The sequence below is a fragment of the Symphalangus syndactylus genome, chromosome 3 (assembly GCF_028878055.3).
Source record: "Symphalangus syndactylus isolate Jambi chromosome 3, NHGRI_mSymSyn1-v2.1_pri, whole genome shotgun sequence".
In the NCBI taxonomy this organism is placed as follows: domain Eukaryota; kingdom Metazoa; phylum Chordata; class Mammalia; order Primates; family Hylobatidae; genus Symphalangus; species Symphalangus syndactylus.
This window is the reverse complement of record NC_072425.2, coordinates 56,684,524-56,703,108: the sequence shown is the minus strand read 5'-3', so window position 1 is coordinate 56,703,108 and position 18,585 is coordinate 56,684,524. Positions and strand designations below refer to the sequence as shown.

At 46.3% G+C, this 18,585-nt stretch overlaps 1 protein-coding gene across 8 annotated transcripts in view; it reads left to right on the top strand.

The window, feature by feature from the left end:
- Nucleotides 1-14,177, top strand: part of DAPK1 (death associated protein kinase 1) — a 210,668-nt gene extending 196,491 nt beyond the window's left edge. For 6 of the 8 annotated variants that reach the window (XM_063636281.1, XM_063636279.1, XM_063636280.1 and 3 more), the window contains 6 exons: nt 2,571-2,768; nt 4,199-4,337; nt 5,672-5,792; nt 8,582-8,770; nt 11,684-12,912; nt 13,388-14,177. In XM_063636281.1, the coding sequence (XP_063492351.1) occupies nt 2,571-2,768; nt 4,199-4,337; nt 5,672-5,792; nt 8,582-8,770; nt 11,684-12,912; nt 13,388-13,421 (1,910 nt within the window). In that variant the 3' untranslated portion in view covers nt 13,422-14,177. The remainder of the gene's footprint in view (nt 1-2,570; nt 2,769-4,198; nt 4,338-5,671; nt 5,793-8,581; nt 8,771-11,683; nt 12,913-13,387) is intronic. The other 2 variants (XM_063636283.1, XM_063636284.1) reach the window with 1 other exon arrangement.
- Nucleotides 14,178-18,585: the final 4,408 nt, after the last annotated feature.

The window sequence follows — 18,585 nt, the reverse complement described above, 5'->3', positions numbered from 1 at the left end:
AGGTCCCCTGGTGGTACATGTGATCCCCAGCCCCTGCAAAATGCTTGAGTCAGGGAGGCACTGGCTGCACTGTGGCTCTGCTACTGGGAAGAGTTGTCCTGCTTTCAGTGTCAGCAGCCGTATGCAGCCAGCTGGGGAGTGTGTGATTTGCACGTACTTCAGGACCCAGTGGACACAGCAGCAGTGGCTGCAGACAGGGGATTCCGCCCTTAGGGCACATGAAAATGCACTGCCACTACTCTGCTAGGGATAGTGGGGTCTCTGTCAATGGCTCATGCCTAGACCTTGGTGGCAGCTGCCAGCCAAGGTGGTGGCTGCAGGCGGAGATATCAGTGGGGCTCTAGGGATGTGGAGATGCCAAGGCCGTTGGGCTGCAGAGCAGGATGCAGTCTAGGGGTGTTTGGAATATACAAATGGTGCTGCAGTGTAGAGCTGCTTAGGACTCAGAAAGTGCGTGGGAGCCAGCCTGAGCTCCCTCTCTGGAGCAATGCCATTATGCAGTCTCCAGGCAGCTCCCTCGGCTAATCTCAGGGCCCACATGGGTGAAGAGTCCCCCTGCACCAGGGGCAAAAATTGCATGAGTTCATGGTCTGTGTGCATCTTCCTCTCTTAAAAATTGGGCTTCCTCTGAGCTCCCCAGAGCAGAGCTGGCCGTGGCAGCACAGGGAGAAGAGAAACTTGTCTTGGGACCCCAGGCCGTGCTCCCATCTGATCTCTCACAGCCCCAGCCCCAACCCACCTCAGGACCCCACACTCCAAGAGCCAATTTCTGGGTACCAGAACTTTCCATGCTTGGCCTAAGCAGCCAGCTTTGGAGGGTGGTCCCTCCTGCTTCACTACAAGGCTGAGAAAAACCCTTTAGATCTCAGAGTGCATCTTGACTGCAGGATTTCAGGTGCAGAGTAAGCTACTGAGGGGTAAACTAGGTGAAGGGAGCCTTCAAATCCTGTGATGGAAGTGGCCCTGCCAGGCCGCCGCAGAGGCCAGTGGTGGGCGGCCACAGTCCTGGCAGGATGTGGCAGTGTAGACAGGAGGCATCTCAGGTCCACTGGAGGTTCCGGGCATCCTGGGAGCACGAGGTGGAATCTCACCTGCAGATACTTCTGGGGAAACGGGCAGCCTGCACAGCTCCAGTATGGGAAAGCAATTGCCCCCACATACAACCTTTGACCCGTGCTTAACACTTTCCTGCCTGAAGGACCCCACCTCCTCCCAGGTCCACCGACCTCCTGTGCAGGCAGAACTGCTGAGCTCTGCATCTCACACCGGTGCATGCTTCTTGCTTCTTCTGAGCAGCCTGGACAGGGCCCTCACTCACCTGGCCAAGTCAGTCCCTGTTGAGCCAAATTCAGGTGACTTTTCATAGTCACTGTTACATTCAATATCCTATACCCTGGCATGTTCCAAAATTCATGTATACTTATTCAGGACACAAAATCTTTTCACCCACCTTCTCTCATTTAATCCTCTGTGGGACTTTGTGAGTTTGGGAATCACAAACCTAAAGTGGGCAGTTTGTCCCTGGCTCCTTCCTTGTCAGGAGTAAATTCTGCAAGTAAAGGTGGAGTGTCTGTATTAAGGATATGTGAGCGTACAACTGTGTCGTTGTGGATGTGGTGTTCACACTTCTGCGTAATATGACCTGATGGATCTTTGTTTTTTCCTCAGGTGGTTCTCTCTTTTTTTAAATATACCAATATTTGAAGGGGAGTAATACAAAATATATATGTATACAGACACACACACACACACATATCCATGTGAGCACCCAGGTATTCACATATATGTGTACATGTTGTGTGTGTGTGTGTGTGTGTGTAGCACTCCAGGGTATTAGAAGTAGTCATGATATAGATATATATATACACACACATAATAATGAAGGTACTTAGGGAAAGAGTTAAGCAGGTGCAGACATAAGTAGAAAAACAGACATGGATATACATGCTATAGATAGGTAAGTGTGACACAAGTCGATCTGGACTTCAGTAGATGTGTGTCTTAGTTCATTTTGTGTTGCTGTAACAGAATACTCAAGACAGGGTAATTGATAAGAAAAGAGGTTCATTTAGCTCATGGCTCTGCAGACTGGGAAGTTCAAGGGGCATGGCACCAGCATCTGCTTTGCTTCTGGTGAGAGCTTTTGAGCTGGGTCTAAATGTGACAGAAGGTCAAAGGAGAAGTGGACATATGGGAAGGGACAAAAACCTGCTTTACATCAATCCACGTTCTCAGGACCTAATCCATTCCCATGAGAACAAATCCACTCTCACAAGAGCAAGAACACACTCACTCACTCCCACCAGCACCAAGCCATTTGGGAGGGATTTGCCCTTAGGACCCAAACACCTCCCACCAGGCCTCACCTCCCACATCACCTCACTGAGTGATTTGTGTGAGTTTTAGTGGGGAACAAACCATACCCAAGTCATAACAAGATGTATACACATACAGAAGAATGCCATAAGTATCACTATGCCTACTTCGAATCCTTGGAATGCTAAGAGAAATTATGATTGAAATTTGGTTAGTGGTGTTTCACGATTGTTATCATTTTTCTTTTTCTGTAGGAGTTGGCGATTTCAGCGTGTGGGAGTTCTCTGGAAATCCTGTGTATTTCTGCTGTTATGACTATTTTGCTGCAAATGATCCCACGTCAATCCATGTTGTTGTCTTTAGTCTAGAAGAGCCCTATGAGATCCAGCTGAACCAAGTGATTTTCTGGCTCAGTTTCCTGAAGTCCCTTGTCCCAGTTGAAGAACCCATAGGTGAGCTAAGTCCCTGCAGGCCATTGATGTCCTACCTGTGGTTGGCCAGGAATCGCCTCCTCCTTCCAGGCTCCTGCCACTGCTGCTGCTGGCCTTGCACCAGGCCATGAGCAGATCCCACCGTTTGTGGCTAACAGCTGAGCCAACTTCCTTTCTCCTTCCTGCTGGGAAACTTCCACTCTGAGAAGCTTCCTGGGGCTCAGGTGTTCGTTTTTGTTTCATGATTGTATATTCCTGCCTCAAAGGCCCACTTCTGAACAATCCTTTGAGAGGCATTTCTCACTTTTTTTCTACCCTTGAGAGCCATGGTCATTGTATGTTGGGTGCAAAATGGAATCCCTGCTTGGATAGCTACTGCACCTTTACCTAAAGGGTACAGAATTAGTCAGCAGGATGAGCTCTTCTTCATCCTGTAATTCCGCTAAGAAATGAAGAAAGAGGCCGGGTGCGGTGGTTCACGCCTGTAATCCTGGCACTGTGGGAAGCCAAGGTGGGCGGATGCCTTGAGCTCAGGAGTTCAAGACCAGCCTGGCCAACATGGCAAAACCTCATCTCTACAAAACATACAAAAACTTAGCCAGGTGTGGTGGCATGTGCCTGTAGTCCCAGCTACTTGAGGGGCTGAGGCAGGAGGATTGCTTGAACCTGGGAGGTTGTGGCTGCAGTGAGCCTAGATCGTGCCACTGCACTTAGCTTGGGTGACACAGTGAGACCCTGTCTCAAAAAAAAAGAGAGAGGGAAATGAAGAAAGGGAGCATGTTGATTGAATGTGTTATCTTAACTTTATTCCTAGAGGAGAGGATAACATGAAATAAACTTCTTTTGGTCTTTGCCCACAACAAGAGAAGCAGCCTTCCCTGGTGAAACGCAATACTCAGCAGTCAATTTTTTTTTTTCCAGAAAAGCATATAATAATACAAGGAATTGGGCTTAATGCCCTTCTGGGTACTGCCAGTTTTGCCTCTTTCTTTCTCCTTTTTTTTTCATTTGTTTTAAACACTCCACAAAGTGGGAGGCTCTTTGTGTGACTTGCAGGTCGTTTATCTCTGACCCATCTCTGTGGTGTTGCTGCGCTCAGGCGTCTCTCTTTGGTCCTGTAAATGGCATCCCCTTTGTCAGAGGTTAAATTTTCCCTCTCCTTGTAAGTATGGGCTATTTGGAGACTTGAGAAACTGCCTTTAGTCATTCTGGTCCACTTTGAGCAACTTTCCTTGTGGCCTAGGAGATGGGCTCATCCTGTCGTTGGCCATGCTGGGGCCTTCTAGGGTCACGGTGCACAGTGGGCATGGGGCCTTCATCTCTGTGGCAGGTTGCACTTGTACCTGGAGAGTCGGCCTGGGCATGAGGCCAACACACCCCCCTCACCTGGGCAGGAGAGGCAGCCAGGTAGGAGGACCCACCCCCTGAAGCAGTTCCCTCTCTGCCCCCAGCCTTCGGTGGCAAGCTGAAGAACCCACTCCAAGTTGTTCTGGTGGCCACCCACGCTGACATCATGAATGTTCCTCGACCGGCTGGAGGCGAGTTTGGATATGACAAAGACACATCGTTGCTGAAAGAGATTAGGAACAGGTGAGGGGCAGCCATTTAGTCTCCAGCTCACGGGTAGCCTCCTCTCCCTGAGAACTGAAGCAGAGGTGTAAAAAGTACAAAGGAAGTCTCATGAACCAGAGAAAGGTTTTAAAGGTCTTTCTTTCTTGGTCAACTCTTTGCTTGTACAGGTCGTGTATCCCTTATTGGAAATGATCGGCTTTAGAAGTGTTTCTGATTTCATATTTGTTTGGATTTTAATATATTTACGTATACATAGCAGTTGAACATTCTAATTCAAAAATTCTAAATCTGAAATGCTCTAATAACCATTTCCTTTGCATGTCTTGTCTTTGCCCAAAAGGTTTTTGGATTTTGGAACATTTCAGATTTCAGATTTCTGGATTAGGGATGCATAACCTTTATTTTTCATTTTTATTAAAACAATGAATCCGCATAATAAATCAAATACAAATGAAGAGCACGTGATGAAAGCAACCCCCTTCTTTCTACCTCCCAGCAACACTGCCCGGAGGTGACTTCTTTTAGCTGTTTAGATTTCAGTACGCAGTATTCAGTGTTCAGAAACACTAATCAGTATATCTTACAATATAAGTTGCAACCTACTAGTGAGTCTTAAAACTCATCTAGGAAGTCATGGCCAATTCTTTTTAAAATGGGATGGAATGGAACGGGATAGGATAGAATAGGAAAAGACAGAACAGGACAGAATAGGATAGATCAGATGTCAAGTATTATTTTGTAAAACGTTTGTTTCACTGATGAGTATGGGTATGTACAGGATTATGATGTAAAATATATGTTTTTACTCAGAGTCTATCAAAAAAGTTTGAACCTGCAGCTTTATATAATATGCTAGTATCTCTGATCTTGCATTATCAACTTGAGACACTTATCTATTGTGTTGAGACACTATATCTGTTTTCAGATATAAAAATGGGGCTTCTGTTAATATTTTTAGGTCAGTGATGTAGCTTTTGCATTCACACCTCTATTCTTAGTCCCTCCACTTTCCACAGTATCTCTTGTCCTCACTTGTAAGGTGCGAGCATTAGGCCTCACCTTTCCTGCCTCGGGAGAAGCTGACATCTTTCCATGCTGTGCTCCTGCTGCTTCGTGCAAACCTGAAGGTCCCGCTCCTATGACTAAGACCATATGCCAATATCCCCAAGTCTCTGCACCCACTGTGATGAGGCAGAGCCCACCAACAGCAGGGATGGGGAGGGGCCTTTGCAAGGACACCAGAACTTTCCTTCCCTCCTACCAGCCCCTTGAGCCAGTAGGAGCCTGGCCCCTCCATTGAAAGGCCTGGGGAGATTGACTCACTGCTGAGGAGGCTGCTGCTCTTCCCTTAGGTTTGGAAATGATCTTCACATTTCAAATAAGCTGTTTGTTCTGGATGCTGGGGCTTCTGGGTCAAAGGACATGAAGGTACTTCGAAATCATCTGCAAGAAATACGAAGCCAGATTGTTTCAGTAAGTACACCCTGGAGAGGGCCTGGACCCCTTTGTACTTCCTTCCTGGTTTGCCTCTGGTTTCAGGGAACTGCTTCATAGTAGGACCCAGTAAGAGGTGTCTGCCTGGACATGTTTTTATCCTAGTGCTCTGGGAAAAGGAAGGAAGAATAGAGAAACAAGGAGATGATGGGAGCTGAAGGGTTATTATGGGCAAAGGTGGACCACTTCAATTTTACAAAATTCTTACCGATTTATTGGGTTCTTTAAAAATATTTTATTTATTTATTTTATTTTTTCAGAGACAGGATCTCACACTGTCATCCAGGCTGGAGTACAGTGGTGTGATCGTAGCTCACTGTAACCTTGAACTCCAGGGCTCAAGCAATCTGTCCACCTCAGCCTCCCAAGTAACTAGGACTATAAGCACGCACCACCATGTCTGGCAAATTTTTTTGATTTTTGGTAGAGAAGGGGTCTCACTATGTTGCCCAGGCTGGTCTTGAACTCCTAGGCTCAGGTGCTCCTCCCACCTCAGCCTCCCAAAGTGCTGAGATTACAGGTGTGAGCCACCATGCCTGGCCAATTTTGGAAAAAAAAAAAAAAAAAAATTCAACAGTAACTTATTGTGGAATATTTAGAAAATTCGGAAAAGTAGAAAAACAGTCACAAACTTTTTTGAAAGATAGAATAAATGAACAAAGGAAATGAGACTGCATTCTTGGGTTGCAAGATATGACTAAATATTTTATTTTTCCCTAGTTATATAAATGTAATACAATTTCAGTTAGCATCTGAATGGGTTGAAGGGATTGGGATTTTTATCTTAAAATCTCCATGGAAAAATTAATTAAACATATTATAAAGCCCCTGATAATCAATACAGTTAAATAGGAAGAAAAGCTTAGAGAGTATAGAAGTAAATCATAATATCTTTAGAAATATAATGGAAAATAAATATGCCATTTGAATTTAATGGGGTAAAGATTATTTAATAAATGAACCTGGCACAACTGGCTATTTGTCTGGAAGGAAATAAAGTTGGATTCCTACACACTACAAAGTCCAAAAATAAATGGATTAAAACTTTTAAATGTAAAAACATAAAACAATAAATATCTTGGATAGAAATTGTGGAGAGTGTATTTTCAAAATAACTAGGGACTGAGGAAACCTGTTAAACCCAAGATCTAAAACCCTAGAAATTTTAAAAGAAAATACACCTATTTGAAAATCTAAACATTTTTTAAAATTTTTTCTGGCAAACAAGTAAGTAAACAAAGTTGAAAGGTGAAATAGGCTGGGAAAAAGTATTCTCAATGCTTTGGACAGGTAAATGGTCACACCGTAATGTTCAAAAAGCTCTCCGGAATTGGTAAGAAAAGGGCAAGTTTCCCAGTGGAGAAGTGGTGGCATTCACTCTGGAGTCTTCCTGCTGCCCAGGCCTGAGGACAAACGCGGGCAGATGCCCATCTCCCTCTCTTACCTTTGAAGCTGCCTCTGGGTGTTTTTTTTTTTTTTAACTGCTTTGCTAATAAGAAAATGCTGTGCTTCCCACACCAGATTCTGGTTCCAGACATGCTTCCAGAATTCTCGGGAAACCCTTTCCTGTCTCCAGAAAACCCTGCCCTTCACACCAGATACCCTCATTGGGGTCCCATTGTGGCATCATCAGAAGATAGGTGGTAGTCCGGTGAGGCCTGGGAGGAATCCGTCACAGAAACCGGGCGGTGATCTGGGATAACAGTAGTCTGTGAGGGCCCCTGCGCTTCCCCACCAGGTCTGGACTGGGGCTGCATTCCTGAGGCAGGAGGGAGCGTCCCTGGAGAATTTTGAGCTGGGCTCTGGCATGATCTGCTGCTTCTCAGACACCCCCTGCCCAACCCCTAAACTCCTGAGCTCAGGCAGGTGGAGCCCGCCACGCCAACTGCACTCAACCCTGAGAATTTTGTTTTTGAATGCAGAGTAGAATTTAGCTGACATAAAAGAATTTGAGAGGGGAGTGCGGAATTAATGGCACAGTGCAGCCTGTGGCTTGTGTGGTTTCTAATTCAGAGGTATGTGGATTACATGAGTCTGTAACATATGCTGATTTAATTAACCAAGTTAAAAGGTTAAAAATCCACTTCAGCCTACATACCAAGAATGGGTCTAATTGGAAACAATATTTCAACAACAGTCCCCACGAATGCATAATTTACTGGTAAACACTCACTCTAATATTGATGATGATACTCATTCTCTTTTCCTCTGTTCATAAAGTGATCATTGCCTGAGTGAAACAGTCACGAGAGAGGGAGTGAGGGAAGAAAGGAGGGAGGGAGGAAAAAGTGAGGGAGTAAAACATACATTAGGAGTTGGTGAACATTAGTTGATTGAGTGACTGAGACCACAATTCCAAAAACATTCCTGGAAGACTCAAAATCTATTTAACATGAACTAAAAAGCCTTTATAAAACTTTATATTTGAGCAATAGATTAGGCTTAAAAGCAAGTCTAAAAGACAACTGCCCCAGTACTCAACCCAAAAAACACTAACTAGCCGGAAACAGTGGTGTGTACTTGTAGTCGGAGCTACTCAGGAGACTGAGACAAGAGGATACTTGAGCCCAAGGATTTGAGACCAGCCTGGGCAATAGCGAGACCCAGTCTAAAAAAAGAAAAAAAAACATCATCAACAAAAAACCCACTCACTCATTCATCAAATCACCTGCAAGGCGCCTGAATGAAAGGTGTCCTTTCCACTGTGGCTCGGCTCAGAGCACCCACAGCTGCAGGTGAGTTAACCTGTCCGGCCCTGCCCCCTCTAGGTCTGCCCTCCCATGACTCACCTGTGTGAGAAAATCATCTCCACGCTGCCTTCCTGGAGGAAGCTCAATGGACCCAACCAGCTGATGTCGCTGCAGCAGTTTGTATACGACGTGCAGGACCAGCTGAACCCTCTGGCCAGCGAGGAGGACCTCAGGCGCATTGCTCAGCAGCTCCACAGCACAGGCGAGGTGAGCCTCTGGGATCCCAGGCAGGGGGCCATGAGAGGTGCCAGGGACTCAGCCTGTCCCAAATTCCAGCTCTTGGAGGTGGTGTGAGCCTGGGGAAGAAGTGTGGAAATGGTCCAGCTACCTACAACATTTCCACACGTGTGACAAACACAGCCTCAAGTGACGCTCTGAACTGCAGTTCTCGGCTCACCTTAGGAGCTGTCATTTTGTCTTGTCGTGTTTTGCTTTTGTTTCCAGAGTCTGTTAGTTTGGGAGTGCAGTGCCCGCTGCCCTGGGTGACTGGGTCTCTCTTCACTCCCCCTGGGCACCAGGAACTTAATCTGTTACTCCTGGCAGCCTTCAGGATGGCTTCTTTCTATCAGCGTGGAGTTATCAGCTCCACACAGATCTCCTGGGTGCGAAAACAGTTGAGAAAAGGCAGTGAGGTGTCCTTGTGGAGACAATGTCTGGAGATACAGAGACAGAGAACTCTAGTGCACAGATACACAGAGTAATCATAATTAGAGATGCACATTAAAAAACTCTAGCAAGCAATGCCCAGCAGAAATGTTTGAGAATGGGAGGCTTTGCTCTGGTTCTGTGACATTCAGCACCGGGGCACGGTTTGGAAACCCTGTTCTAATGGCATCATATGCCTGTCCCCAGAAAGGGGGCAGTGCCTTCGTGTTTCTCCACCATGTGAAATCCGGAGCCTGCATGAACTAGTGTGGGCCAAGAAGAGCAGTTCTGAATATTGCAACTAAAAGCAGCTCTGAGATTATTAAAAGCCAGATGCTTACCTCCCCAATCTCAGGTGCCAGGTCTGGCCCTATAGCCAGTTTGTATGAGTCATACAAATTTCTTGAAACTAAACCTGAATCCACAAGCCAGTGAGCTTGAAAACTGGAGCCGCCGGGCAGTAATTTCATCAGCCTTTAAACTCCCAGTTAAACGGCCAGAGAATCTGCCAACTCATCCAGGAATACTTTAAAGTGATTGAATCCAAGGAAGAACACAGGTGAAGGACCACATCTTAGATGACAAGATACTGCTGGATATAAAAAATGTGTCAATTCTAATTCTAAACTCCTTTGGCACAGGAGTCCCTTGCTTTCTAGTAGTAGACTAGCAACTTTCTAGATCATATCGTATAGTCTCCTTTATTTGTCATTACATCCCTGCTTGCTCTTGAGACTTTAGTAAGTAAATGAAGACGTAAAGAAGGAGGGAAATGAAGCAGCAGGAACTCCATTGTGTGGCCCGACTTTGATTGGCCCCAGGCCTCCTCCAGACCTGCCTTCCATATCTAATTTGCAGATCTTCAGAACTCCCCAATGGCCCTTCTGACTGTGTTTTCTCGCCCAGGGTCCCACACTACGTTTAGCTGACTGTCTTAACTCCCTGTTCTCCTCCACTATGGGACAGTTTCGTCTTTCCTGAGCCTGAGGTGATGAGCAGTGTTTAGGACCAAACTGCAAATGGTATTCCATCAAATGCTGTGTCAGGAACTAGATCAATATTGGCTCTGCCCTCCAGGAATTTTCAACCTAGGTTCAATTCTGAATAGACTCATAGACAGGGGGCATCTTTCAGGTTTAAGCCAGACTGTGGGCAGGAAATTACCGTGTGGTCCCCGGTGGAGTCAGAGCCTCCAAGTGAGGGAGTCCAGTGCGATGGCCACTCTCCAAGAAAGGAAGCAGAACTCTTCCATAAAGGGAAAGTTCCTTCTGTTTTTTGTCACTTTTTTTTCCTTTCTTATTTTTTTAAGAAATAAACACAACCAAAAAGCTAAAGTCCCCTTGGGCCACCATCTCTGGTCTCATTCCTCTCTCCCCTTCTCTGAGGCCAACTATTATCGTGGCAGCATATTCTTCCAAGCCTTTTCTATGTGTATGTGTTAAACATTCACATAATGGTATAATAATACAATGTTCTGACTCTTTTTTGAAAATTTTCAAGCCTTTAGAGAAGTTGCAAGGATAGTACCATGAACTCTCATATGTGCTGCATTTATTTATTTTTTTAATTAATTAATTTTTTTTTGAGATAGAGTCTCACTCTGTTGCCCAGGCTAGAGTACAGTGGCACAATCTCGGCTCACTGCAGCCTCCGCCTCCTGGGTTCAAGTGATTCTCCTGCCTCAGCCTCCCGAGTAGCTGTGATTACAGACATGAGCCACCACACCCAGCTAAATTTTGTATTTTTAGAAGAGACAAGGTTTTACCATGTTGGCCAGGCTGGTCTCAAACTCCTGACCTCAAGTGATCCACCCGCCTCAGCTTCCCAAAGTGCTGGGATTACAGGCATGAGTCACGGTGCCCGGCCTACTACATGTAAGCTGATCAATTGTTGACATTTTGCTACATTTGCTCAATTCCTTTCCTTTCTATTTATTTACTTATTTATTTTGCGGACCTGATGACATTTCTTCCCTAAATAATTTAGCCTATATCTCCTAAGGAGAAGGATATTTTCCCACATAACCCAATATAATTGATGATTCCAGAAACATAACATTAATATAGTACAATGGTTGAATATATCATCCTCATACAAGGGTTTGCCCCTGGTCCCAATAATTTCTTTTAAAGCTATTTTTATTTATGTACCTCTTTTGGGATTCAGAATCTAGTCTAAAATCACTCATTGCATTTGGTTACCGTCTCCCGTTTTTTTTCTTCTTTCATTTCGCTGGCCTTTTTGGAGACTCCAGGGGAATTGTTTTTCAGAATCTCTATTCTGACATTTTCAAGCTGCTTTTCTCCACTCGGTGTTTGGTTTTTGAGACGCATCCATGTGGAATGGCCTCGGGTCACCCCTTAGAGCATCTGCTCAGCCTCTATTGCCGGGATCAGGCCCTTTAGTGCTCTAAGTGGCTGGTGCACCTGGCCAGGGCTCTGCCCCTAAGCGTGACTTTCTGTTGTCCCCCCGCAGATCAACATCATGCAAAGTGAAACAGTTCAGGACGTGCTGCTCCTGGACCCCCGCTGGCTCTGCACAAACGTCCTGGGGAAGTTGCTGTCCGTGGAGACCCCGCGGGCGCTGCACCACTACCGGGGCCGCTACACCGTAGAGGACATCCAGCGCCTGGTGCCCGACAGCGACGTGGAGGAGCTGCTGCAGATCCTCGATGCCATGGACATCTGCGCCCGGGACCTGAGCAGCGGGACCATGGTGGACATCCCAGCCCTGATCAAGACAGACAACCTGCACCGCTCCTGGGCCGATGAGGAGGACGAGGTGATGGTGTATGGCGGCGTGCGCATCGTGCCTGTGGAGCACCTCACCCCCTTCCCGTGTGGCATCTTTCACAAGGTCCAGGTGAACCTGTGCCGGTGGATCCACCAGCAAAGCGCGGAGGGCGACGCGGACATCCGCCTGTGGGTGAATGGCTGCAAGCTGGCCAACCGTGGGGCCGAGCTGCTGGTGCTGCTGGTCAACCACGGCCAGGGCATTGAGGTCCAGGTCCGCGGCCTGGAGACGGAGAAGATCAAGTGCTGCCTGCTGCTGGACTCAGTGTGCAGCACCATTGAGAATGTCATGACCACCACGCTGCCAGGGCTCCTGACCGTGAAGCATTACCTGAGCCCCCAGCAGCTGCGGGAGCACCATGAGCCCGTCATGATCTACCAGCCACGGGACTTCTTCCGGGCACAGACTCTGAAGGAAACCTCACTGACCAACACCATGGGGGGGTACAAGGAAAGCTTCAGCAGCATCATGTGCTTCGGATGTCATGACGTCTACTCACAGGCCAGCCTCGGCATGGACATCCACGCATCAGACCTGAACCTCCTCACTCGGAGGAAACTGAGTCGCCTGCTGGACCCGCCCGACCCCCTGGGGAAGGACTGGTGCCTTCTCGCCATGAACTTAGGCCTCCCTGACCTCGTGGCAAAGTACAACACCAATAACGGGGCTCCCAAGGATTTCCTCCCCAGCCCCCTCCACGCCCTGCTGCGGGAATGGACCACCTACCCTGAGAGCACAGTGGGCACCCTCATGTCCAAACTGAGGGAGCTGGGTCGCCGGGATGCCGCAGACTTTTTGCTGAAGGCATCCTCTGTGTTCAAAATCAACCTGGATGGCAATGGCCAGGAGGCCTATGCCTCGAGCTGCAACAGCGGCACTTCTTACAATTCCATTAGCTCTGTCGTGTCCCGGTGAGGGCAGCCTCTGGCTTGGGCAGGGTCTGTTTGGACTGCAGAAGCAAGGGGGTGATATAGCCCATCCTTCCCTTTGGAGATGCTGAGGGTGTTTCTTCCTGCACCCACAGCCAGGGGGATGCCACTCCTCCCTCCAGCTTGACCTGTTTCTCTGCCGCTACCTCCCTCCCCCTCTCATTCCGTTGTCTGTGGATGGTCATTGCAGTTTAAGAGCAGAACAAATCTTTTACTTTGGCCACTTGAAAAGCTAGTGTACCTCCTCTCAGTGTTTTGGACTCCATCTCTCATCCTCCAGTACCTTGCTTCTTACTGATAATTTTGCTGGAATTCCTAACTTTTCAATGACCTTTTTTTAACTACTATATTGATTGTCCTTTAAAAAAGAAAAGTGCATATTTATCCAAAATGTGTATTTCTTATACGCTTTTCTTTGTTATACCATTTCCTCAGCTTATCTCTTTTATATTTGTAGGAGAAACTCCCATGTATGGAATCCCACTGTGTGATTTATAAACAGACAATATGTGAGTGCCTTTTGCAGAAGAGGGTGTGTTTGAAATCATCAGAGTCAGCCAGGAGCTGTCACCAAGGAAACGCTACCTCTCTGTCCCTTGCTGTATGCTGATCATCGCCAGAGGTGCTTCACCCTGAGTTTTGTTTTGTATTGTTTTCTGACAGTTTCTCTGTTTTGTTTGGCAAGGAAAGGGGAGAAGGGAATCCTCCTCCAGGGTGATTTTATGATCAGTGTTGTTGCTCTAGGAAGACATTTTTCAGTTTGCTTTTGTTCCAATGTCAATGTGAACGTCCACATGAAACCTACAAACTGTCACGCTTCATCATTCCCTCTCATCTCAGGTAGAAGGCTGACACAGTTGTAGGGTTACAGAGACTGTAAGAATTCAGAAGACCCCTGACTCATCATTTGTGGCAGTCCCTTGTAATTGATGCATAGCAGATGGTTTCCACATTTAGATCCTGGTTTGATAACTTCCTGTACTTGAAGTCTAAAAGCAGAAGATAAAGGAAGCAAGTTTTCTTCCATGATTTTAAATTGTGATCGAGTTTTAAATTGATATGAGGGAACATGTCCTAATTCTGTCCTGAGAAGCATGTAATGTTAATGTTATATCATATGTATATATATATATGCACTATGTATATACATATATATTAATACTGGTATTTTTACTTAATCTATAAAATGTCGTTAAAAAGTTGTTTTTTCTTTTTTTATAAATAAACTGTTGCTCGTTGCATTAGTATTTTCGATCTTTAATTCAAAAGGATTTCTTTTTATTTGTTGTGTTTTTACTGTTGTCACCCCACATAGCAGGACAACCCAGTCCAAAACTTAGAAAATCATTACACCTCAACTCTCAGGGTTATTTGGATGCTGATTATTACTAAAATTAGGAATGGTGTGGGAAAGTGAAAAGAGTTCAGATAATTTTCACATTTCTTCCCATTGCAAATAAAACAGGCCCCTCAGATCTTTCTTGGGTGAACCAAAAAACCAAACTGACTCTTTTAGTTTTGGCAACAGGGAACAGAGGAAGCTTTGCGACTTCTACTCAATGATGGGGATGGCACCAGGAGGAAGAGAAAACCTACAGCAAAAAGACCTTCATGCCTTTCTTACATTTGCAGTTCATTTTTGTTTCAAGCAAGTTGTCTACAATAAACATGATTAACTTCTATAATGAGAAAAGAAGTCCTGATGAATAAAATTAAAACTAGACATAGCTGTGTCTACAAAGGATGAGACTGAAAGGGAAATTGTGGTCGCCTTAAGGAGTGGAAACTCCTTTTCTTGTCTCAGCTCCTTCCTGAGTGTTGGCCTCACTCTCTCCTACTTCAAAAGACTGCTTCCTATAGCAGCAGGTAAGCTAAAAACCAGAGAGAAGGGGTTTGTCTCTTGCAGCATCTATATGTAAAATCCCAGAGTGGGACTCTGATTGGATTAGCTTGGGTCACATAGCTATACCTGTGCAAATTTGGAAAAGACAGAGTTACTAGGATTGGCCGCATCACCCAATGAGCTGTTGGGGGAGGAGCAGCTCTCCCCAAGACTAGGGTTCTGTTAGTAGAAGAAAGGTGAGGGAGGATGCTGGGGAGACACATTTGAGTTACTGCAAAAGTCTTAATACTTTTTTTGAGAGAGAGAGAGAGAGAGAGGTCTTGGCTTCTGTGACCCAGGCTGTGGTGCAGTGGCATGATCATAGCTCACTGTTGCTTCAAAGTCCAGAGCTCCAGCAGTCCTTCCAACTCAACCTCCTGAGTAGCTAGGACTACAGGTGCACACCACTGTGCCTGGCTAATTGTTTTTTTTTAAGGAGATGATCTCATTATGTTGCCCAGGCTGGTCTCAAACTTCTGGCCTCAAGCCATCCTCCCACCTCTGCCTCCTAAAGTGAGAGGATTACAGGCGTGAGCCACAATACCAAGCCAGTGCTTTTGTTTTATGCAAGTCCTAGGACAGGCACCTGTTCATATGATTGTGGGGTCCCCGGGCTCCTGAAATGTTGGGACCACAGTCAGGAATCATTGCAACCTAAAGATCAAGAGCTTAAGGATCACTCAACTCACTGCCCCATCTTGGGAAATGCCCTGGGGGACTCTTCAGGGGGCAGTTTGGAGTCTTCTGTACCAGGAGCTCTGGTCAGGCTGAAACTGGCCACTGCTCACTATGTGTAGCTGGCTGTCTCCCCTGCAGAAGGGAGGAAACAAGACCATAGCTTACCTCCTGTGTCCGTAGTGAGAATCAAAAGGTGCAAATTTTAGGAGTCAGAAAGAAAAGCCAATCATGGGACCCTGTCTCTTAGAGTTGCTGTGAAATGCACTCAGGTGCCATGTTCCTTGTCACCTCTTTACTATAGTGTAACAGCCTCTGGGTACCACGTCCAAACTTGGGCCACCTTGGGGTGCCTGAGGTCTCCAGTGTGGACAAAAGTATCCCAGGGACCCAAAGCCAGTACGGTGTGGGCTTGAAGGCATTTGTGGGAGTTGCAATGGATTCCAAAATCTCAACCCCTTCAACTTCTAAAAAGAATCAGAACTCAGTGGAAATTTTGCTGGTCTTTTTTGTAGAAAAGGTGTTAGGGTGACAACTACAGGATTCACAAAAATCATAAAACTAAATTTGGCCCTGTCGCTGTTCAGAGTCCACACTGGTCTTACTGAGCCCTGATAGAGTGACTACAGAAAAGTCACTCCAAAGTGAGGGGCCCAGCCTGGCTGTTCTTGCATAAACAATGGCTAGATAACAGCCGGGCTGTAAAACCAAGAGGGAAGTTCGGGGATCTGAGCTTAGAGTGGAAGCTTTCATTAAGAATAAAAAGATGGGCCAGGTGCGGTGGTTCATGCCTGTAATCTCAGCACTTTGGGAGGCAGAGGTGGTGGATCACCTGAGGTCAGGAGTTCGAGACCAGCCTGGGCAACATGGTGAAACCCTGTCTCTACTAAAAATACAAAAAAACTAGCCAGGCATGGTGATGTATGCCTGAAATTTCAGCTACTTGGGAGGCTGAGGCAGGAGAATCACTTGAACCCAGGAGGCAGAGGTTGCAGTGAGCTGAGATCGCACCACTGCACTCCAGCCTGGGCAACAAGCGCAAAAATGACGTCTGAAAAAAAAGAATAAAAAGATGGAGGCCGGGCGTGGCAGGTCACACCTGTAATCCCAGCACTTTGGGAAGCCAAGATAGGCAGATCACTTGAGGTCAGGAGTTCGAGACCAGCCTGGCCAACATGGTGAAACTTTGTCTCTACTAAAAATACAAAAAAATTAGCCAGGCGTGGTGAGGGGCGCCTGTAAAACCAGCTACTCAGGAGGCTGAGGCAGGAGAATTGCTTGAACCCGGGAGGCAGAGGTTACAGTGAAATGAGATTGCTCCATTGCACTCCAGCCTGGGCGACAGAGCGAGACTCCATCTCAAAATAAATGAATGAATTAATTAAAAGATGGCTTCAGTTTTGCAAGACGAAGAAAGTTTCTGGAGGGCATGGTGGTGATGATGGCACAACAATGTGAATGTATTGAATCCACTGATCTGTGCAGTTCAAGTTGGGTAAAGTAGTAAATTTTGTGTTTATATATATTACCACAGTTTTCTTTAAAAAATAAAAATAAAAAGATAAAGCTGAAACCTAAAAATGTCCAGGTAACAATAAAGCTGGCAGAGTAATGTACAAGACTACCTATTGTATTTAGAGCAGCTCAGCAAAGCGGAGCGCCCCCAGAAAAGGGGGACAGGAAAAGGGATTGATTGCTTTTTAAAGAATTTAATATTTGTTATTTCAAAAAAAAAAAAAAAACTTTAAAGTGGTCCTCAGAGGGGGAAGAAGTGAGAGTTCTGTTTGGCTTCTTTCCTCTTTTGATTGGCAGAGGGTTTTGTTTTTAGTTTAAATTCGTATTTGAGACCCGGCACCACAGTCTTTGCAGGACTATGAATTCCTGAGAACTTAAACTGAACTGTTTATGAGGAATAGCGTGAGGGTGAGGGCCCAGCCCTGGCTCACTGAGTCCTCAGGGCTCAGCTCCACAGCTGCCTGAGGAATTTGCTCTCAAGGGCAATCTTCAGCGATCCGGATCATAGCTGGGCTTTGGGTGGCAACCCGAGGGTGAGGTCAGACTTTAGCATCACAACCAAAAGTCACATGCTGATGACAGGCTCCAAATCCTCCCAGCCCAGGGCCTGGTGGCTTCCAGATGTTGACTCAGGACAGGAACCGCTTGTCTGCCCTAAATGAATGCCATGGCCAGAGAGGGTGGGCCAGGGAGGCACCTCTGACAGGGAGAGTTAAGGAGCAGTGAGCTCCTTTCCACCTCCGCTGAGCAGAAAGGAACTTCTGGAAATGCCTTCAGGACAGACAGCTGCTGATCTCTTCCTGGAAGCGCTGGGCCTCAGAAGCTTGCTGATTCCTACCTATTTGCTCCCACAGCAAATTCTTGATTCTTTATCAGAAAGGAGGGAAGAAGTGTGTCGGCGTGAGGAGGAAGAAGCCACAGGGTTGCCCACAGCAGAGGTCCTCGGGGACGCTGGGCTATCCCTGGTGGCAACACTCTTGGGGCTGGTGCTGGGTGAGGACGGCCTCACAAGCACCCTATGCTGTGACTCCAGCCCCCAGGATTCTCCTCAGGGTAGAGAGAAGGAGCTCAGGTGAGCTCTGGGTGAATGATACCGTCTTTTCCGTTGAGATCACAGAATTTTACAACTAAAGAGAACTCCCAGATGGTCTGAGTCAACCTCACTCTGGCGGCTGGAAGCAGAGATGAAAAGATTTAGACAAAATTATACAGTTCAATTATTAACAATTCAAACTAAGCATCAGGCCATCTGACCCCAACCGAGGGCCCCTCATCGTATTCTACTAAGTATATTATACTGCAGTATATATGTGTGTGTGCATGTGTGTGTCATGAGAGTACATGTATATGCAGGTGTATGCATCTGTATTTTGTGCATAAATGTGTGCATTTGTGTACATGTACATTAATGTATATGCGTGTGTTGTGCACATGTGTAGCAGTTAGTGTGCATATGCACATGTGTATATGTGTATTGTGCATGTGTATGTGTATACACATGTATATATAGGGGTAAGTCTGTGTCTTTGGTATGTGCATATATGTGTGTGTGATGTGTGTGCATGTGTGTGTGCTTTGGTGTG